Source organism: Sciurus carolinensis, chromosome 9 (genome assembly GCF_902686445.1).
Source record: "Sciurus carolinensis chromosome 9, mSciCar1.2, whole genome shotgun sequence".
Taxonomy (NCBI): Eukaryota; Metazoa; Chordata; class Mammalia; order Rodentia; family Sciuridae; genus Sciurus; species Sciurus carolinensis.
Window position 1 is genome coordinate 94,769,480 of NC_062221.1, and position 18,371 is coordinate 94,787,850.

The 18,371-nt window shown below is 35.8% G+C and overlaps 1 protein-coding gene across 1 annotated transcript; it reads right to left on the minus strand.

Moving 5' to 3' along the window:
- Nucleotides 1–17,217: 17,217 nt before the first annotated feature.
- LOC124993252 (olfactory receptor 5K3-like) lies at nucleotides 17,218–18,141 on the minus strand. Its single transcript, XM_047564973.1, has one exon. It carries the CDS (start codon nucleotides 18,139–18,141, stop codon nucleotides 17,218–17,220), a length of 924 nt encoding a protein of 307 aa, XP_047420929.1.
- Nucleotides 18,142–18,371: the final 230 nt, after the last annotated feature.

Here is an 18,371-nt window from a genome sequence, read left to right on the forward strand (position 1 = left end):
GCTAGAGGGGAAGATACATGAACAATATGAAAAAACAAGGGAAGAAAATGATCCAAACAAATCTAGATTCTATATTAATAGAATCCAATGACAGTATGTTAGAAGAAATGTCAGAAAAGGACTTCAGATTATACATGATTAAGATGATTTGTGAAGCAAAGGATGAGATAAGAGAGCAAATGCAGGCAATGAATGATAATACCAATAAGCTGAAAAAGCAAGTGCAGGAATCAAAAGATCCTTTCAACAAAGAGATAGACATTCTCAAAAAAAAAAAAAAAAAAAAAAAAAACCAAATGGAAATCCTTGAAATGAAGGAAACAATAAACCAAATAAAAAACTCAATGGAAAGAATCACCAACAGACTAGACCACTTGGAAGACAACCTCAGACAATGAAGACAAATTATTTAATCTTGAAAATAAAGTTGCCTAAACAGAGAAGATGGTAAGAAATCATGAAAAGAATCTCCAAGAACTATGGGACATCATGAAAAGACCAAATTTAAGAATTATTGGGATTGAGGAAGGCACAGAGATACAAACCAAAGGAATGAACAACATATTCAATGAAATAATATCAGAAAATTTCCCAAACCAGAAGAATGAAATGGAAAATCAAATACAAGAGGCTTACAGAACAACAAATTCACAAAATCACAAGAGGTCCACACCAAGGCACATTATAATAAAAATGCCTAACATTCAAAATAAGGATAGGATTTTGAAGGCCATGAGAGAAAATCATCAGATTACTTATAGGGGAGACCCATATGGATAGCATCCGACTTCTCAACCCAGACTCTAAAAGCTAGAAGGGCCTGGAACAACGTATTTCAAGCTCTGAAAGAACATGGGTTGCCAACCAAGAATCCTATACCCAGCAAAACTAACCTTCAGATTTGAAGATGAAATAAAATCTGTCCATGATAATCAAAAGTTAAAAGAATTTACAAATAGAAAGCCTGCACTACAGAATGTTCTCAACAAAATATTCCATGAAGAGGAAATGAAAAACAACAATGGAGGTCAGCAAAGGGAGGAACTACCTTAGAGAAAATCCACTCAAAGGAGAAACCAAGCCAACTTAAAAACCAAAAATAAGCCAAATGATTGGGAATACAAATCATATATCAATAATAACCCTGAATGTTAATGGCCTAAACTCATTAATCAAAAGACATAGACTGGCAGAATGAATTAAAAAGAAAGACCCAACAATATGCTGCCTGCAAGAGACACATCTCATAGAAAAAGACATCCACAGACTAAAGGTGAAAGGATGGGAAAAAACCTATCACACACATGGGCTCAATAAAAAAGTGGGGGTTTCCATCCTTATATCAGATAAAGTGAACTTCAAGCCAAAGTTAATCAGAAGGGATAAAGAAGGATATTTCATACTGTTTAAGGGAACCATAAATCAGGAAGACAGAACAATAGAAAATATTTATGCCCTGAACAATGCTGTATCCTTGCCTCCACCAAATTCTTCTCAATTTCAGGAATCACATTGAACACAACACAATAATTTTGGGTAACTTTTTTTTTAAATTGTAAAATAATGTGATGCATGTTGTTTCTCTGAGTGTACATGGAGTAAAGGCATAACATTTGTGTAATCATAAATTTACATAGGGTAATGTTGTTTGATTCATTCTGTTATTTTTTCACTCCCTCTCACCCCTCTGACCCCACTTTTCCTTCCATAAGGTCCTTCCTTCATCCATTCTTGCCACGCTCCTTATCCCTTACCCTAAACCTAACCCTAACCCTAACACTAACCCCTTCCACCCCCCCCATTATATGTCATCATCCACTTATCAGCGAAATCATTCATTCTTTGGTTTTTTGAGATTGGCTTATCTCACTTAGCATGATATGCTCCAATTTCATCCATTTGCCTGCAAATGCCATAATTTTATCAATCTTTATGGCTGAGTAATATTCCATTGTGTATATATGCCACATTTTCTTTATCCATTCATCAATTGAAGGACATATACGTTGGTTCCACAATCTGGCTATGGTGATTTGAGCAACAATGAACATTGATGTAGCTGTATCTCTATAGTATGCTGATTTTAAGTCCTTTGGGTATAGGCCAAGGAGTGGGATAGCTGGGCCAAATTGTGGTACCATTCCAAGCTTTCTAAGGTATCTCCATAGTGCTTTCCAGAGTGGCTGCACTAATTTGCAGCCCCACCAGGAATGTATCAGTGTACATTTTTCCCCACATCCTCGCCAACACCTATTGTTGCTTGTGTTCTTGATAATGGCCATTCTAATTGGGGTGACATGGAATATTAGTGTAGTTTTGATTTGCATTTCTCTTATTAGTAGAGATGTTGAACAATTATCATATATCTTGTGATTGCTTTTACATCTTCTTCTGTGAAGTGTCTGTTCATTTCCTTAGCCCATGTGTTGATTGGATTATTTGTATTCTTGTTGTAGAGTTATTTGAGTTCTTTACATGTTCTGGAGATTAGTGCTATCTGAAGTATGAGTGGCAAAGATTTTCTCCCACTCTGTAGGTGCTCTCTTCACATTACTGATAGTTTCCTTTGCTGAGAGAAAGCTTTTTAGTTTGAATCTATCCCAGTTGTTGATTCTTGCTTTTATTTCTTGTGCTATGGGAGTCCTGTAAAGGAAGTCTGATCCTAAGCTGACATGTTGAAGATTTGGACCTACTTTTTCTTCTATAATCTGCAGGGTCTCTGGTCTGATTCCGAGGTCCTTGATCCATTTTGAGTTGAGTTTTGTGCAGGGTGAGAGATAAGGGTTAATTTCATTCTGTTGCATATGAATACCCAGTTTTCCCAGCACCATTTGTTGAAGAGGCTATCTTTTCTCCATTGTATATTTTTGGTATCTTTGTCCCATATGAGAAAATTATATTTATTTGGATTTGTGTCCATGTCCTCTATTGTGTACCATTGATCTACCTGTCTATTTTCATACCAATACCATTCCGTTTTTGTTAATATTGCTTTGTAGTAGAGTTGAAGATCTGGTATTGCGATACCCCCTGCTTCACTCTTCCTGCTAAGGATCGCTTTAGCTATTCTCTGTTTCTTATTCTTCCAGATGAATTTCAGGATTGCTTGCTCTATTTCTGTAAGGTACATCATTAGGATTTTAATTGGAATTGCATTGAAACTGTATAGCACTTTTGATAGTATGGCCATTTTGAAAATATTAATTCTGCCTATCCAAGAACATGGGAGATCTTCCCATATTCTAAGGTTTTCTTTCATTTCTTTCTTTAGTGTTCTGTAGTTCTCATTGTAGAGGTGTTACACCTCTTTTTTTAGATTGATTCCCAAGTATTTTATTTTTTTCAGGGCTATTGTGAATGGGGTAGTTTTCCTAACTTCTCTTTCTGAAGATTCATTCTTTATGTATAAAAATGCATTGGATTTATGAGCATTGATCTTGTAACCTGCTACTTTACTGAATTCAATTATGAGTTTTAAAAGTTTTCTGGTGGAATTTCCAGGTTCCTCTAAATATATAATCATGTTATCAGTGAACAGGGATAGTTTGAGTTCTTCTTTTCCTATTCGTATCCCTTTAATTTCTTTGGTTTGTCTAATTGCTCTGACTAGAGTTTCAAGGATGATGCTGAATAGAAGTGGTGAAAGAGGGCATCCCTGCCTTGTTCCAGGTTTTAGGGGGAATGCTTTCAGTTTTTTACCATTTAGAATGATATTGGCCATGTGCTTAGCATAGATGTTCTTTACAATGTTAAGGAATGTTACCACTATCCCTATTTTTTGTACTGTTTTGAGCATGAAGGGATGCTGTATTTTTCAAATGCTTTTTCTGCATCTATCTCAATAATCATGTGATCTTAACTTTACGTCTGTTGATATGGTGAATGACATTTATTGATTTCCGGATGTTGAACTAACCTTGTATCCCTGGGATAAAACCCACTTGATCATGATGCACTATCTTTTAAAAATATTTTTGTATGTGATTTGCTAAAATTTTATTGAAAAATTTTGCATTGATGTTCATTAAGGATAATGGACTGAAATTTTCTTTCCTCGATGTGTCTCTGGTTTAGGTATCAGGGTGATATTAGCTTCATAGAATGAGTTCGGGAGAGTTCCCTCCTCTTCTATTTCATGGAATACTTTGAGGAGTATTGGAATGAGCTCTTTTTAAAGTTTTGTAGAACTCGGCTGAGAACTCATCTGGTCCTGGACTTTTCTTTGTTTTTAGGCTTTTGATGACCTCTTCTATTTCATTGCTTGAAATTGATTTATTAAAGTTGTGCATATCCTCCTCATTTAGTTTAGGTAATTCATATGTCTCTGGAAACTTCTTGATGTCTTTGAGGTTTTCTGTTTTGTTGGAATATAGATTTTCAAAATAGTTTCTAATTATGTTTTGTATGTCACTCGTGTCTTTTGTGATATTTCCTTGTTCGTTCCGAATTTTAGTAATTTGGGTTTTCTCCCTCTTTCTATTTGTTAGTGTGGCTAAGGGTTTATCAATTTTGTTTATATTTCAAAGAACCAACTATTTATTTGGTCAATTTTTTCGATTGTTTCTTTTTTTTCTATTTCATTGATTTCAGCTCTGATTTTTAACTATTTCCTTTTTTTTTTTTTTTTTCTTTTTATTTATTTATTTTTTTTTTCTTTTTATTGTAAACAAATGGGATACATGTTGTTTCCTGTCTTCTACTACTTTTGGTGTTGCTCTGTTTTTTTTTTTCCCTAGGGATTTGAGCTGTAGTGTTATGTCATTTATTTGTTGATTTTTACTTCTTGAATGCACTCCATGAAATTAATTTCCCGCTAAGTGCTGCTTTCATAGTGTCCCAGAGATTTTGATATGATATGTCTTTGTTCTCATTTACTTCTAAGAATTTTTTTTATTTCCCTCCTGATGTCTTCTGTTATCCATTCATCATATAATAGTGTATTATTTAATCTCCAGGTATTGGAGAAGTTTCTGTTTTTTATTCTGTCATTTATTTCAAATTTCAATCCATTACTATGTGATAGAATACTAGGTAGTATTTCTATCTTCTTGTATTTGCTAACAGTAGCTTTGTGGCCTAAAGTATGGTCCATTTTAGAGAAGAATCCATGTGCTGCTGAGAAGAAGTTTTATTCACTCTTTCTTAGATAGTATATTCTATATATGTCCATTAAGTCTAAATTGTTGATTGTGTTATTGAGATCTATGCTTTCTTTATTCAATATTTGTTTGGAAGATCTATCCAGTGGTGAGAGAGGTGTGTTAAAATCGCCTAGTATTATTGTGTTGTGGTCTATTTGATTTCTGGATTTTAGAAGGATTTGTTTGATGTACATTGATGAGCCAATGTTCAGGGCATAGATATTTATGATTTTTATGTCTTGCTGATTTATGCTTCCCTTAAGCAGTATGAAATGTCCTTCTTTATCCCTTATGACTAGTTTCGGCTTGAAGTCCATATTATCTGAAATGAGGATGGATACCCCAACTTTTTTGCTGTGTCCGTGTGCATGGTATGTTTTTTCCCATCCTTTCACCTTTAGTCTATGGGTATCTCCTTCTATGAGTTGAGTCTCTTGCAGGCAGCATATTGTTGGATTTTTCTTCTTAATCCAATCTGCCAGTCTCTGTCTTTTTATTGATGAGTTCAGGCCATTAACATTCAGGGTTATTATTGTGATATGATTTGTATTCCTAGTCATTTGACTCATTTTTGTTTTTTGACATGATTTGGTTTCTCCTTTATTTGGTGATTCCTTTAGGCTAGTTCCTCCCATTGCTCATTTTCATCATTGTTTTTCACCTCTTCCTCATGGAATATTTTGCTGAGAATGTTCTGTAATACCCGCTTTCTTTTTGTAAATTCTTTTAGCTTTTGTTTATCATGGAAGGATTTTATTTTGTCATCAAATCTGAAGGTAAGTTTTGCTGGGTATAAGATTCTTGGTTGGCATCCATTTTGTTTCAGGGCGTGGTAAATGTTGTTCCAGGTCCTTCTAGCTTTTAGGGTCTGGACTGAAAAATCTGCTGATATTCTTATTGGTTTCCCCCAAATGTAATTTGATTCTTTTCTCTTGTGACCTTTAATATTCTGTCTTTATTTTGTATGTTAGGTATTTTCATAATAATGTGCCTTGATGTGGGTCAGTTGTAATTTTGTATATTTGGAGTCCTATAAGCCTCTTGTACCTGGTTTTCCATTTCATTCTTCCAATTTGGGAAATTTTCTGATATTATTTCATTGAATAGATTGTTTATTCCTTTGGTTTGTTTCTCTAAGCCTTCCTCAATCCCAATAATTCTTAAATTTAGCCTTTTCATGATATCCCATAATTATTTTAGATTCTGTTCATGATTTCTTACCATCTTTTCTGTTTGGACAACTTTGCTTTCAAGGTTAAATATTTTGTCTTCAATGCCTGAGGTTCTGTCTTCCAGGTGTTCTATCCTATTGGTTATGCTTTCTATGGAGTTCTTAACTTGGTTTGTTGTTTCCTTCATTTTAAGGATTTCTGTTTGTTTGTTTGTTTGTTTTTCAGTATCTCTAACTCTTTATTGAAATGATCTTTTGCTTCCCGTATTTGCTCCTTTAACTGTTGATTGGTGCAATCATTTAATGCCTGCATTTGCTCTTTCTTCTCCTCATTTGTTTCCCTGATTGTTTTAATTATGTACATTCTGAACTCCCTTTCTGACATTTCTTCTGTTGTGCTGTCATTGGGTTTTATTGATATGGTATCTAGGTTTGTTTGGGACATTTTCTTCCCTTGTTTTCTCTTATTGGTCAGATATCAGTGGGACTCTGAGATATTGCAGATTTCCTCTTTGGCTTTAGTGTCCCTGTAGATTACCAGTATATCACCTCCCAGCCTTCATAGCCTGAAGTCTTGGAGGATCTTGATAATGCAGTCCTTCCAAAGAGAGCTGCCCCAGCCCGCTACTGGGTCCAGGGCTGGGGACTGGCTCTGTGCAGAAAAACTCTTACTGAGTGGGTCTGCTCTAAGGAGTTGGCTATAGATCACACCTGCCTCCAGAGGGAGCTGGGCTGCTTGGGGAAGTCTCCCGCTGCCCTGCCCTGGTTCCAGAAGCTGCCTGCGGGCCGGAGCCCGCCACTAGGTCCGGGGTTTGGAGCTGGCTTTGTGCGGAAAGGTTCTCACTGGGCAGCCTGCTCCAGGAAGCTGGCTGTGCATCGAGCCTACTGCTGGAGGGAGCAGAGCTTCTTAAGGAAGAATCTAGCTGTCCTGTCCTGCTCTGAGAAGCTGCCTCTGTCCGGGCGTGCCAACTGGACCAAGCTTCACCCAGTGGGAGAGACTCACCCCATGCTCTATGTTAGTTTGAGTCTCTCAATGCATCCCCTTCTTGAATACTGGGTTCTGGAGTGACAGGAGATGCAGTCACTATCTAGTTTGCCATCTTGGATCAATCCTCTGGGTGACTTTAATACACTGCTGTCACCACTAGATAGATCTTCCAAACAAAAACCAACCAAAGAAACCATAGAACTCAATAACACAATCAAAGACCTAGACTAATAGACATATATAGAATATTCCATCCATCAATGAGTGGATTCACTTTCTTCTCAGCAGCACTTGGAACCTTCTCGAAAATAGACCATATGTTATGCCATAAAGCAGCCCTTAGGAAATGCAAAAAATAGAGATACTGCCTTGTGTTCTATCAGATCATAATGAACTGAGAATAGAAATCAATGACAAAATAAAAAAACAGAAACTACTCCAACACCTGGAGACTAAATAAAATGCTATTGAATGAAACACGGATAACAAAAAACATCAGGGAGGAGATAAAAAAATTCTTAGAGGTCAATGAGAGCAACGATACAACATATCAACATCTCTGGGACACTATGAAAGCAGTACTAAGAGGAAAATTCATTGCATGAAGCACATACCAGAAAAGAATGAAAAGTCAACAACTAAATGACCTTACATTACAGCTCAAAGCCCTAGAAAAAGAACAGAATAACAGCAAAAGTAGTAGAAGAAGACAGGAAATAATTAAAATCAGAGCTGAAATCAATGAAATTGAAACAAAAGATACAATTCAAAAAATTGACAAAACTAAAAGTTGGTTCTTTGAAAACGTAAGCAAAATAAACAAACCCTTAGCCACACTAACAAAGAGAAGGAGAGAGAAAACTCATATTACTAAAATGTGTTATGAAAAAGGAGATATCACGACAGACACCACTGAGATACACAACATAATGAGAAGCTACTTGAAAAATGTGTATTCCAACAAAATAGAAACTACTGAAGACATTGACAAATTTCTAGAGACATATGCTCCTCCCAAACTGAACAAGGAGGACATACACAATTTCAACGGATCAATATCAAGCAATGAAAAAGCAGAAGCCATTAAAAACCTACCATCCAAGAGAAACCCAGGCCCAGACGGATTCTCAGCCAAGTTCTACAAGGCCTTCAAAGAAGAACTCATTCCAATACTTCTCAAAGTTTTCCAGGAAATAGAAAAGGAGTGAACCCTACCAAACTCATTCTATGGAGCTAATATCACCCTCATACCCAAAGCAGGAAAAGACACATCAAGGAAAGAAAATTTTAGACCAATATCCTTGATGAATATAGATACAAAGATCCTTAACAAAATATTTGCAAACCGTATCCAAAAACATATTAAGAAAATTGTGCACCATGATCAAGTGGGGTTCATCCCTGGAATGCAAGGATGGTTTAACATCTGTAAATCAATAAACGTAATCCATCATGTCAATAAACTTAAGGATAAGAATCATATGGTTATTTCAATTGGTGAAGAAAAAGTGTTCAACAAAATACAACACCACTTCATGCTCAAACACTAGAAAAAATAGGGATAGTAGGAACATACTTCAACATTGTAAAGGTTATTTATGTGAAGCCCATGGCCAACATCATTCTTAATGGAGAAAAACTGAAACCATTCCCTTTAAAAACGGGAAAAAGACAGGGATGTCCTCTTTCACCACTTCTATTCAACATTGTCCTTGAAACTCTAGCCAGAGCAATTAGGCAGACTAAAAATTTAAAGCGATACAAATAGGAAAAGAGGAACTTAAGTTGTCACTATTTGGGGAAGACATGATTCTCCATTTAGAGGTTCCAAAAACCTCCTCCAGAAAACTTCTAGACCTCATCAATGAATTCAGCATAATAGCAGGCCATAAAATCAACATGCATAAATCTAAAGCATTTTTATAGGAGAGTGATGAAACAGCTGAATGGGAAATGAGGAAAACAACTCCATTTGCAGTAGCCTCAAAATAAATAAAATACTTGGGAATCAATCTAACAAAAGAGGTAAAAGATCTCTACAATGTAAACTACAAAACATTGAAGAAAGAAATTGAGGAAGACCTTAGAACATGGAAAGATCTACCATGTTCTTGGATAGGCAGAATTAATATTGTCAAAATGGTCATACTAACCAAGGTACTATACAGATTCAATGCAATCCAATTAAAATTCCAATGATGTACCTTACAGAAATAGAGGAAGCAACCATGAAATTCATCTGGAAGAATAAGAAACCCAGAATAGCTAAAGCAATCCTTAGCAGGAAGAGTGAAGCTGGGGCTATCGCAATACCAGATCTTCAACTATACTACAAGGCAATAGTAACAAAAACGGCATGGTATTGGTACAAAAATAGACAGGTAGATCAATGGTACAGAATAGAGGACATGGACACAAATCCAAATAAATACAATTTTCTCATACTAGACAAAGGTGCCAAAAATATGCAATGGAGAAAAGATAACCTCTTCAAATATGGTGTTAGAAAACTGGAAATCCATATGAAACAGAATGAAACTAAACCCCTATCTCTCTCCTTGCACAAAAATCAACTCACAATGGATCAAGGACCTTGGAATCAGATCAGAGACCCTGCATCTTATAGAGGAAAAAGTAGGTCCAAATCTTCAACTTGTTGACTTAGGATCAGACTTCCTTAACAGGACTCCCATAGCATAAGAAAGAAAATCAAGAATCAATAACTGGGATAGATTCAAACTAAATAGCTTTCTCTCAGCAAAGGTAACTATCAGCAATGCGGAGAGAGAGCCTACAGAGTGGGAGAATATCTTTGCCACTCGTACTTCAGATAGATCACTAATTTCCAGAATATATAAAGAACTCAAAAAACTCTATACCAATAATTCAAATAACCCAATCAACAAATGGACTAAGAATATGAACAGATACTTCACAGAAGAAGATCTACAAGCCATCAACAAACATATGAAAAAATGTTCACCATCTTTCGTAATAAGAGAAATCAAATTAAAACTACCCTAAGATTTCATCTCACCCCAATTAGAATGGTAATTATCAAGAATACAGGCAACAGTAGGTGTTGGTGAGGATCTGGGGAAAAAGGTACACTCATACATTGCTGGTGGGGTTGTAAATTAGTGCAGCCACTCTGGAAAGCAGTGTGGAAATTCCTTAGAAAACTTGGAATGGAACCATCATTTGACCCAGCTATCCCATTCCTTGGCCTATACCCAAAGGACTTAAAATCAGCATACTACAGAGATACAGCCACATCAATGTTCATTGCTGCTCAATTCACAATAACCAGACTGTGGAACCAACCTAGATGTCCTTCAGTTGATGAATGGATAAACAAACTGTGGTATATATATACAATGGAATATTACTCAGCTTTAAAGAATAATAAAAATATGGCATTTGCAGGCAAATGGATGAAATTGGAGAATATCATGCTAAGTGAGATAAGCCAATCTCAAAAATCCAAAGTACGAATGGTCTCACTGGTAAGCGGATGATGACACATAATGGGGGGTGGGAGGGGAGCAAGAATGGAGGAAAGAGGGACTGTATAGAGGGAAAAGAGGGGTAGGAGGGGGAGGGGGGAAGGAAAAAAGAACAAAATGAATCAAACATCATTACCCTATATAAATGTATGATTACGCAAATTGTAGGCTGTTACTCCATGTACAAACAAAAACAACATGTATCCCATTTGTTTACAATAAAAATAAAGTAAAATAAAAAAAATAAATAAAAAGAACAAATTCAAAAATGATAAAAAATTTGCACTCTGGTGAAATGATATAGAATTGAAATTGTAGATATTCTTAATGTGATTTATACATTATCTCTATATCAAAATATCACCTGTTAACCCACTAACATGTACAATTTTATAATCAATTAAAATACAAGTTTAAGTTTTGAAACTTCCTATAAAGAGAGCAACATATACATTGCAACACATAACATTTAATAAGTGACAGAAGGTGAACTCTAACACAAAGAGAATTTGGGAGATGAAATAGCACAAAAGAATAATCAAAAGTGCAGAATGAAAGTCTAAGGAAGTTATTGCATTGTGGTTCTGCAATAACAGAAATATGAGATCAGAAGAGATAAAGTGGCTATGAAATTCAATTAAAATGCTAGGTTTTAAGTTGTTAGAAAATATTAGAATCCTGGAGAACTGAGTTCATAGCCTCCAAGGTAGCAGTTTTCAGTCTATTATTCCTCTTGTCTCTGTATGGCCATTATATTCCATCTTGTGTCATCCCATGGAGTCCTTAAACATGCTCTATTATCTCTCATAAAAGAGGGCTTGTTAGCATGAGTAAGTAGCATCTATTCCAGTCATGTCAGGCTGGTGTAAATATTTAAATATAATAGACCATATCCAAATATTAAAGAATGACTATATGAACATATCATTTAATACCAAAAACCATTTGAAGAATTCCACTACAAATTCATAGTAAAAATTATTTAGTAAACTGGGAAGAGAGGAGGAGATTTTTCTACTTGCTAAAGAACAGCTATGAACAATCTGCAGCAATTGACAGCAAGAGAATGTCCATGGACAAACTCCCTGGTGGAATAAGCATGAATGGTAAAAAGTTGATATTAAGCACATCTATTTTAATGTTTTTGGGAATTTTACTGAAGATATACTGTAAATGAAGAAATGTTCATTCAAGAAAATACTCAAACCTTGTAAGAAGTGTCAGAATCTGCAGCCTTGGAATCATAAACTACTTAGGCCTTCTGCCAACCTGTTCCACATGACTAAAGATGGATTCCAGGAAGATGTGACCACAAATACAGAATTTAACTCCCTTCTCTTTGAGACCACATACTTCACCTCCCAAGCTAAGTGCTACAGAAGCTAAATTTTAGGTGAGTGTGGTTAAGAATTTGGGTGACCCCTTCTTCCACTGAGTCCCCATTCATGGACAAAGGCTTAACCTTTGTCATGGTAAGAATGCTGGTGCCCTGGTCACAATTGCCATCTGCGGAATTTAAGGCACCTGTTCCACACAGACCAGTCAGTTGACAAGAGCAGAGCCTACTGCCTCTACCTGGTGTCTCCACACAAAACAGAGGTGTCACTCAGTGAGAATCAGGTCACTGCATTTCTTTTTATTAGAAATTATTCTCAAAGACGTTTCCCAGGGTGAGGCAAATATCTAAATGAGCTACAATAGAAGAAATAAGGATAGGTAGAAATGAGATAAACAGGGAAGGAAAGAGGGTCTGTATTTTAATCTTAAAACTCCATGAATATGCTCACCTTCAACTCCCAGGCCTATTTTCCTCTGGGCCGAAAATCTTAGAGTTCAGTTATTTAGTTCCTATATATCTTTTTGATTGTAGAATGTGTATTTAGAGTAATGAATAGAAGGAGAGCAGGGAAGGTAGAGGGAGTAGAGAAGAGAAGAGAAGAGAAACAAAGAGAAGAAGAGAGAAGAGGAGAGATGAGGAGTAGAGAAAGAGTGAGTGTTGTGTTAAACAGTGATCAGTGCCTGGGAAGCAGTGAGATGATAGAAGAAGGAGGGAGATGGAGAGAGGATCCTGGCCACATCCCTGCCAGACCTTGGGAGAGGATCTTAAGAGAGTAGCAACGTTGTAAAGTAAGGAATGTACTCATTAACATCTGAAGAAATCATCTCCACAGTGGGCACTATCTGGTGTATTCCCCCCAGCGTGTAGCCACGGTACAGCCCCCCACTGTATTTTCTTTATCACTGCTGGGAGTAAGTAATAAAAAGTTAAAACCTCTTCACTGGGTCTCATAAGCTCTCTCTTTGGTATCCATATATATACATATATGGAACTCTTAGTATATATACATGTATAGATGTGTGTGTGTATATATATGTATACCATTAACTGCATGAATATGTCTTCCTCCTCTACACAGCTGATGCCTCAAAGCTGTTTAGGTGCACTGATATCTCTTGTACCCAAGGCCACCAAGCATTTAAATTCAAAGCTATGAAATTCATAAATTCCATGCCAGGTATGGAATCGGCCCCATTAACAGCAGCTGCCTGCAAATGAGCCTGTCTTTCAGCACCATTGTACTGAGAGAAACCCAAAAGAACAATCTATCTGTCCAATGACTATGGAGTTCAAAACAGTAATTTATTTACCACTCCTGACAGGGAAGAAGGAGAGGATGATAAGGGGAAGTGCTGAGAACTGAATTAGAAAAATTATGTTTCATGCTTTTATAATCATGACAAAGTGAATTCTATTGTTATAGCTAACTAAAAGAATCAATACAAAGAATAAAGAACAAGCATAAAATCAATAGGTAACATCATGCTAATGGTCAAAGACTGAAAGCTTTACTCTTAAAACCAGGAACAAGACAAACATGTCTGCTGTTGCAGCTTCCACTCAACAAGAGAACTTTATGCAAAATACCTGACTAGTTTTCAGAATTATGCAAGATCATCAAAACAAAGGAATGTCTGAGAATCTGACATAGCCAAGAGAAGCATGAAGAGTCAAGAAAACTAAATGCAATGTAATATCATTAATGGGATTATGGGAGAGAAAAACAAGAGTAGTTGAAAACTCTGGAAGTATGAATTAAGTAGGGACTTCAGTACACACAGTGTATCAAAATCGGTCGGTTATTTATACCAAAAGTTCCATAATAGTGTAAGATTTTGGTGACATGGAGAAGTGAATGTGTGTTATATCAGAACAATTTTCACTAACTTCATACTTTTTTTTGTAAAATGTACATACATACATTTTTTTCTAAAACATGCTTAAAATAATTTAATGATAATAGCTTTGAGGTAACTCTCTTAGAAGATAGAAGAATGGGGAAAAAACTCCAGTTTTCCACCTACAAAATGTAATATTTAATTCAAGCGAGGAGCATCAATAAATAGTATCATCACTGATGAAAGCTTTTGAGGAAGAGGAAATTCTCACTGTATTAACATGTCGCTGTACAGTTTAGATTCTAAATAATCAGGAAATAAGTTGTGTTTACCATGTAAAGATCAGAGTTCTAGGGATCCTTTTTCCCTCCTTTTACCCAATTCCCTTCTTTTACTGTATTGATCTTTCTTCTATTAAATGATTTTTCTAAATTGATACATTATGATTATAAGTAAAAGTGGAAATCAATGTGATCAATTCATATATGCACATAGAAGAGTTGGTTAGTTTCATTGCACATTTCCTTCTCATTGCCATCCCTCATCGCTTCCCCTAGATCCCTTTCCTCTACCCCACAGTTCTTCCTTCTGTTTTCATGAGTTGTTTTCTCTCTCTCTTTCTTTTTTTTTTTATTTCTTCTATCTACCTTCCTTATGTGAGAGAAAACAGTTGACCCTTGATTTCTTACTCTGGTGTATTTCACTTGGCATGAATTTTTTCAGATCCATCCATTTACCTGCAAATGGCATAATTTCATTCTTCTTTATGACTGAGAAAGACTTCAAGATTTGTATAAACAACAGTTTATTTATCCAATCATCTATTGAGGGACATCTTCACTGGTTTCATAACTTGGCTATTGTAAATTGTGCTGCTATAAACAGTGATATACATCGATCACCACTACAGATTGCTAAATTTAGTCCTTTCAGATAAATAACAAGTAGTGGTATAGCTGGGTCAAATGGTGAGTCTCTTCCTCATCTTTTGATAAATTTGTATACTGCTTTCCAAAGTGATTGTGTTAATTTGCAGTTTCACCAACAATGCGTGAGTGTACCTTTCCCCACACATCCTTGCCAGCATTTATTGTCATATGTATTCTTCATGGTTGCCATTAAACCTGGAGTGAGGAGAAATCTCAGTGTAATTTAGATGTGCATTTTCTTGGATTTCTTGCACAACTCAAATTGTTAAACATTTTCCTTTTGTGCTAATTTCAGTTTGTGATGTTTATTGTATGTTTAAGTGGTTATGACCATGGAGCCAGGTATCCTGGATTTGATTCCTGAGCTGCAGCATTTTATCTCTGTGGATAAATTACATTTCTCTCTGTCCCTCAATTCTTCTTTATTGTGGGTTCTTGAAATTGAAATACAGCAATGAGAGCAAAATACTTAATGTTTGTGCTGAATAGTGAAGCGCATACCACTGAAAAGATATTTCTAAACTAGAAGAATGTGTGAGAACTCATTTTGATGATTAAGGGACACATAGGAAGAGATAGGAAAGATACGCAAATGTTGCAAATGGCATTTACTCAGGTGCAAATGGAAGATCTTTCCAAACCAGGCTTAAACAATCTGAAGATCTATTGAATTTTCTGGCCAGAAGGCATGATTTGGTCCACATATTTTTTGTTTTTTTCTCTTGGAATTCTCTCAGCTCCACCCTGATTTGAGTGTTGACTACACTACAGGCTGCTTTTTTTTTTTTTTTTTTGATGGCTAAATGGAGGTGGACTGTGACAGACTGCACATCAATTCATTTAGAGAGAGTAAGATGAATTTTATGGGGTCTGTGTGTGTGTGTGTGTGTGTTTTAATTGCAGATGAACACAATAGCTTTGTTTTACTGAGGATCAAATCCAATGCCTCACACAAACTAGGCAAGCACCCTACCACAGAGCTACAGCCCTAGCCCCTGTGTGTGTGTTGTTTAAAATAAAGAACACTCATTTCCTAGAGACCTCCAGAGAAATCACCTCTTTTGTCTCACTGGCCCCAAGTATGTCACATAGTGTTTCATGATCACATATCTGGGACTCAGTGTTGCTGAGGATTAGTGGTGGGTGCTGAAATACACAACAGAAACCATGGTGCTATTCAAAAAGGAAAGAAAATCAATGAATATGACTCTGAAAACTGACAGTGACCATTAAAGTACAATGTGTACAATATCCATCCAATTCAGAGTGTCTCAACCTGTTGGGTCTCAGGATTCTTTTATAGCCTTGAAACATATTTCAGACCCTAAAAGCCTTTGTTAATGTAAGTAATACCTGTTGGTATTAACCAGATTAGAATATAAAATAGACAAACTGGAAGCATATTCATCATTCAAAATAAAAATATTAACCCATTACTTAATAAATAACATAATTACATTAAGGACATTTTGAAGGAAATACTTAATAAATGTCCAAATATCTCAGGCACAGTTTGAGTATAGGTAATATATAATTAGATGTGACAGAGTTGATCCACAAAGAAGGAAATAATGATATCTGAGAGAAGAAAACTTGATTTAATTGATATGTTGAATACTTGCAGTCTTATATATGTTGTACATATAAAGCCAAGCCTATGAAAAATAAAATCCATGTGGATTTCATTAGGAATGCCATTGATTTTAAATACAGATTGTTAATCCATGAAAATATAGACATTTTATTTCAGAAAATCAATAAAAATGACTGACATTAAAATTAAAAATTTCTTAGGAAGATGTTCTCTCCACATACACATTCAAACCTAATGTCCTGAAAGACCTAGAGTCAATTTGAAAATTAAATTCCAATATTATTTGCTTCCCATAGACAATGTTGTATAAATAAATATTAGTACCTGTGATTTTGGAATGTGCCTGAGTTTACAGATTAGGCTTTGGGATTCAAGAAATTTGTAAACAATATTAATAAAGGTTATGATTATGCATACTATTATTCCTCACATATTTGTGCTTGTTAAAAATTGTGACTAATTTCACCCTGCTAATCAATAATTATTTAGTTAACATCTGATAAAATGGAATACTTCATATTTGGAAGTACATTTTAGATGAACATTACTTTCTGGTTTGGCTGAAATATAATCATGTTTTCAGAACTTAATATTTTATTCCTGAAACAGGCATTTTCTAGTTTATCAGTATCTGTAGGTTAAGAAAACATTATTATTAGGTTGAAATCAATTTTCTAAGAGAGATGATATTGGTTTCAGTTTGTTACAATATTATATCTTCATAATTCTTTTAATAACATTTATTACTTCCTTATTTCTTAGACTATAAATGAAAGGGTTTAATAAAGGAATGACAAGAGTATAAAAAATAGCCACAGGTATATCTTTGTCACTCTCATTAAATGAATTTGGTCGAATATACATGTAAAGAAGAGAACCGTAGAATATTGACACAGAGAGGAAGTGGGATGCACAAGTGGATAGAGCTTTACCCCTTCCTTCTTTGGATTTCATTGTGAATATAGTGAAAAGAATACAGAAATAAGAGATTAGTACTACAGTAATACTAAAGGTTTGAACAAATCCTGACAGGATAAGAATCATCAATTCATTGATATAGGGATCAACACAGGAGAGTCTGTATAATGGAAGGACATCACAAAAGAAGTGATTGATTTCATGAGACCCACAGAAAGCTAACCTCAACAGAAGCCATACTTGAACAATGGAATGCAGGTTTCCAGCTATGTAGGCTCCCGTGGTCATCTGAACACAGAGTTTCTTTGACATCAGGGTGTGGTACTGCAGTGGTCTGCAAATGGCCACATAGCGGTCATAGGCCATTGCTGCCAGAAGAAAGCAGTCTACAGTTTCAGCAAGACAGAGGAAATAAAATTGTGCCATGCATTCATAGAGGGAAATCCTTCTGTCCTCAGAAAAGAAGTTCTCTAACATCTTGGGAGTGATGGCACAGGAACAGCAGGAGTCCATGAGAGCCAGGTTGCCCAGGAAGATGTACATTGGTGTGTGAAGACGGCGCTCCATGTAAATCAAGGCCACCAAACCTAGATTCCCCACCATGGTGACCAGATAGATGGCAAAGAACACCACAAACAGAAGGACCTTCAGGTCTGGTTGATCCGTAAACCCCATGAGGATGAAGTCTGTTGTTAAGGAGTGATTGTCCTTAATCATCTCCAACTTTTCTGTTGAGAGAGAAAAATTAAGTGCATACAATGTAGTTACCAACAGCATGTGATTTTCTGACTTTTTTCCTGTATAACAGAGGACTACCTTCTTCTAGCATCCCGTATACTCTCTAGATTTTGCTACATCTGCTTCTTGGGGGGGCGTTCATTTGGTGAAATTGTCAGTACCTGTGACTTGATGGGGTCATCTTGATAATTTTAAGATGAATACTGAAA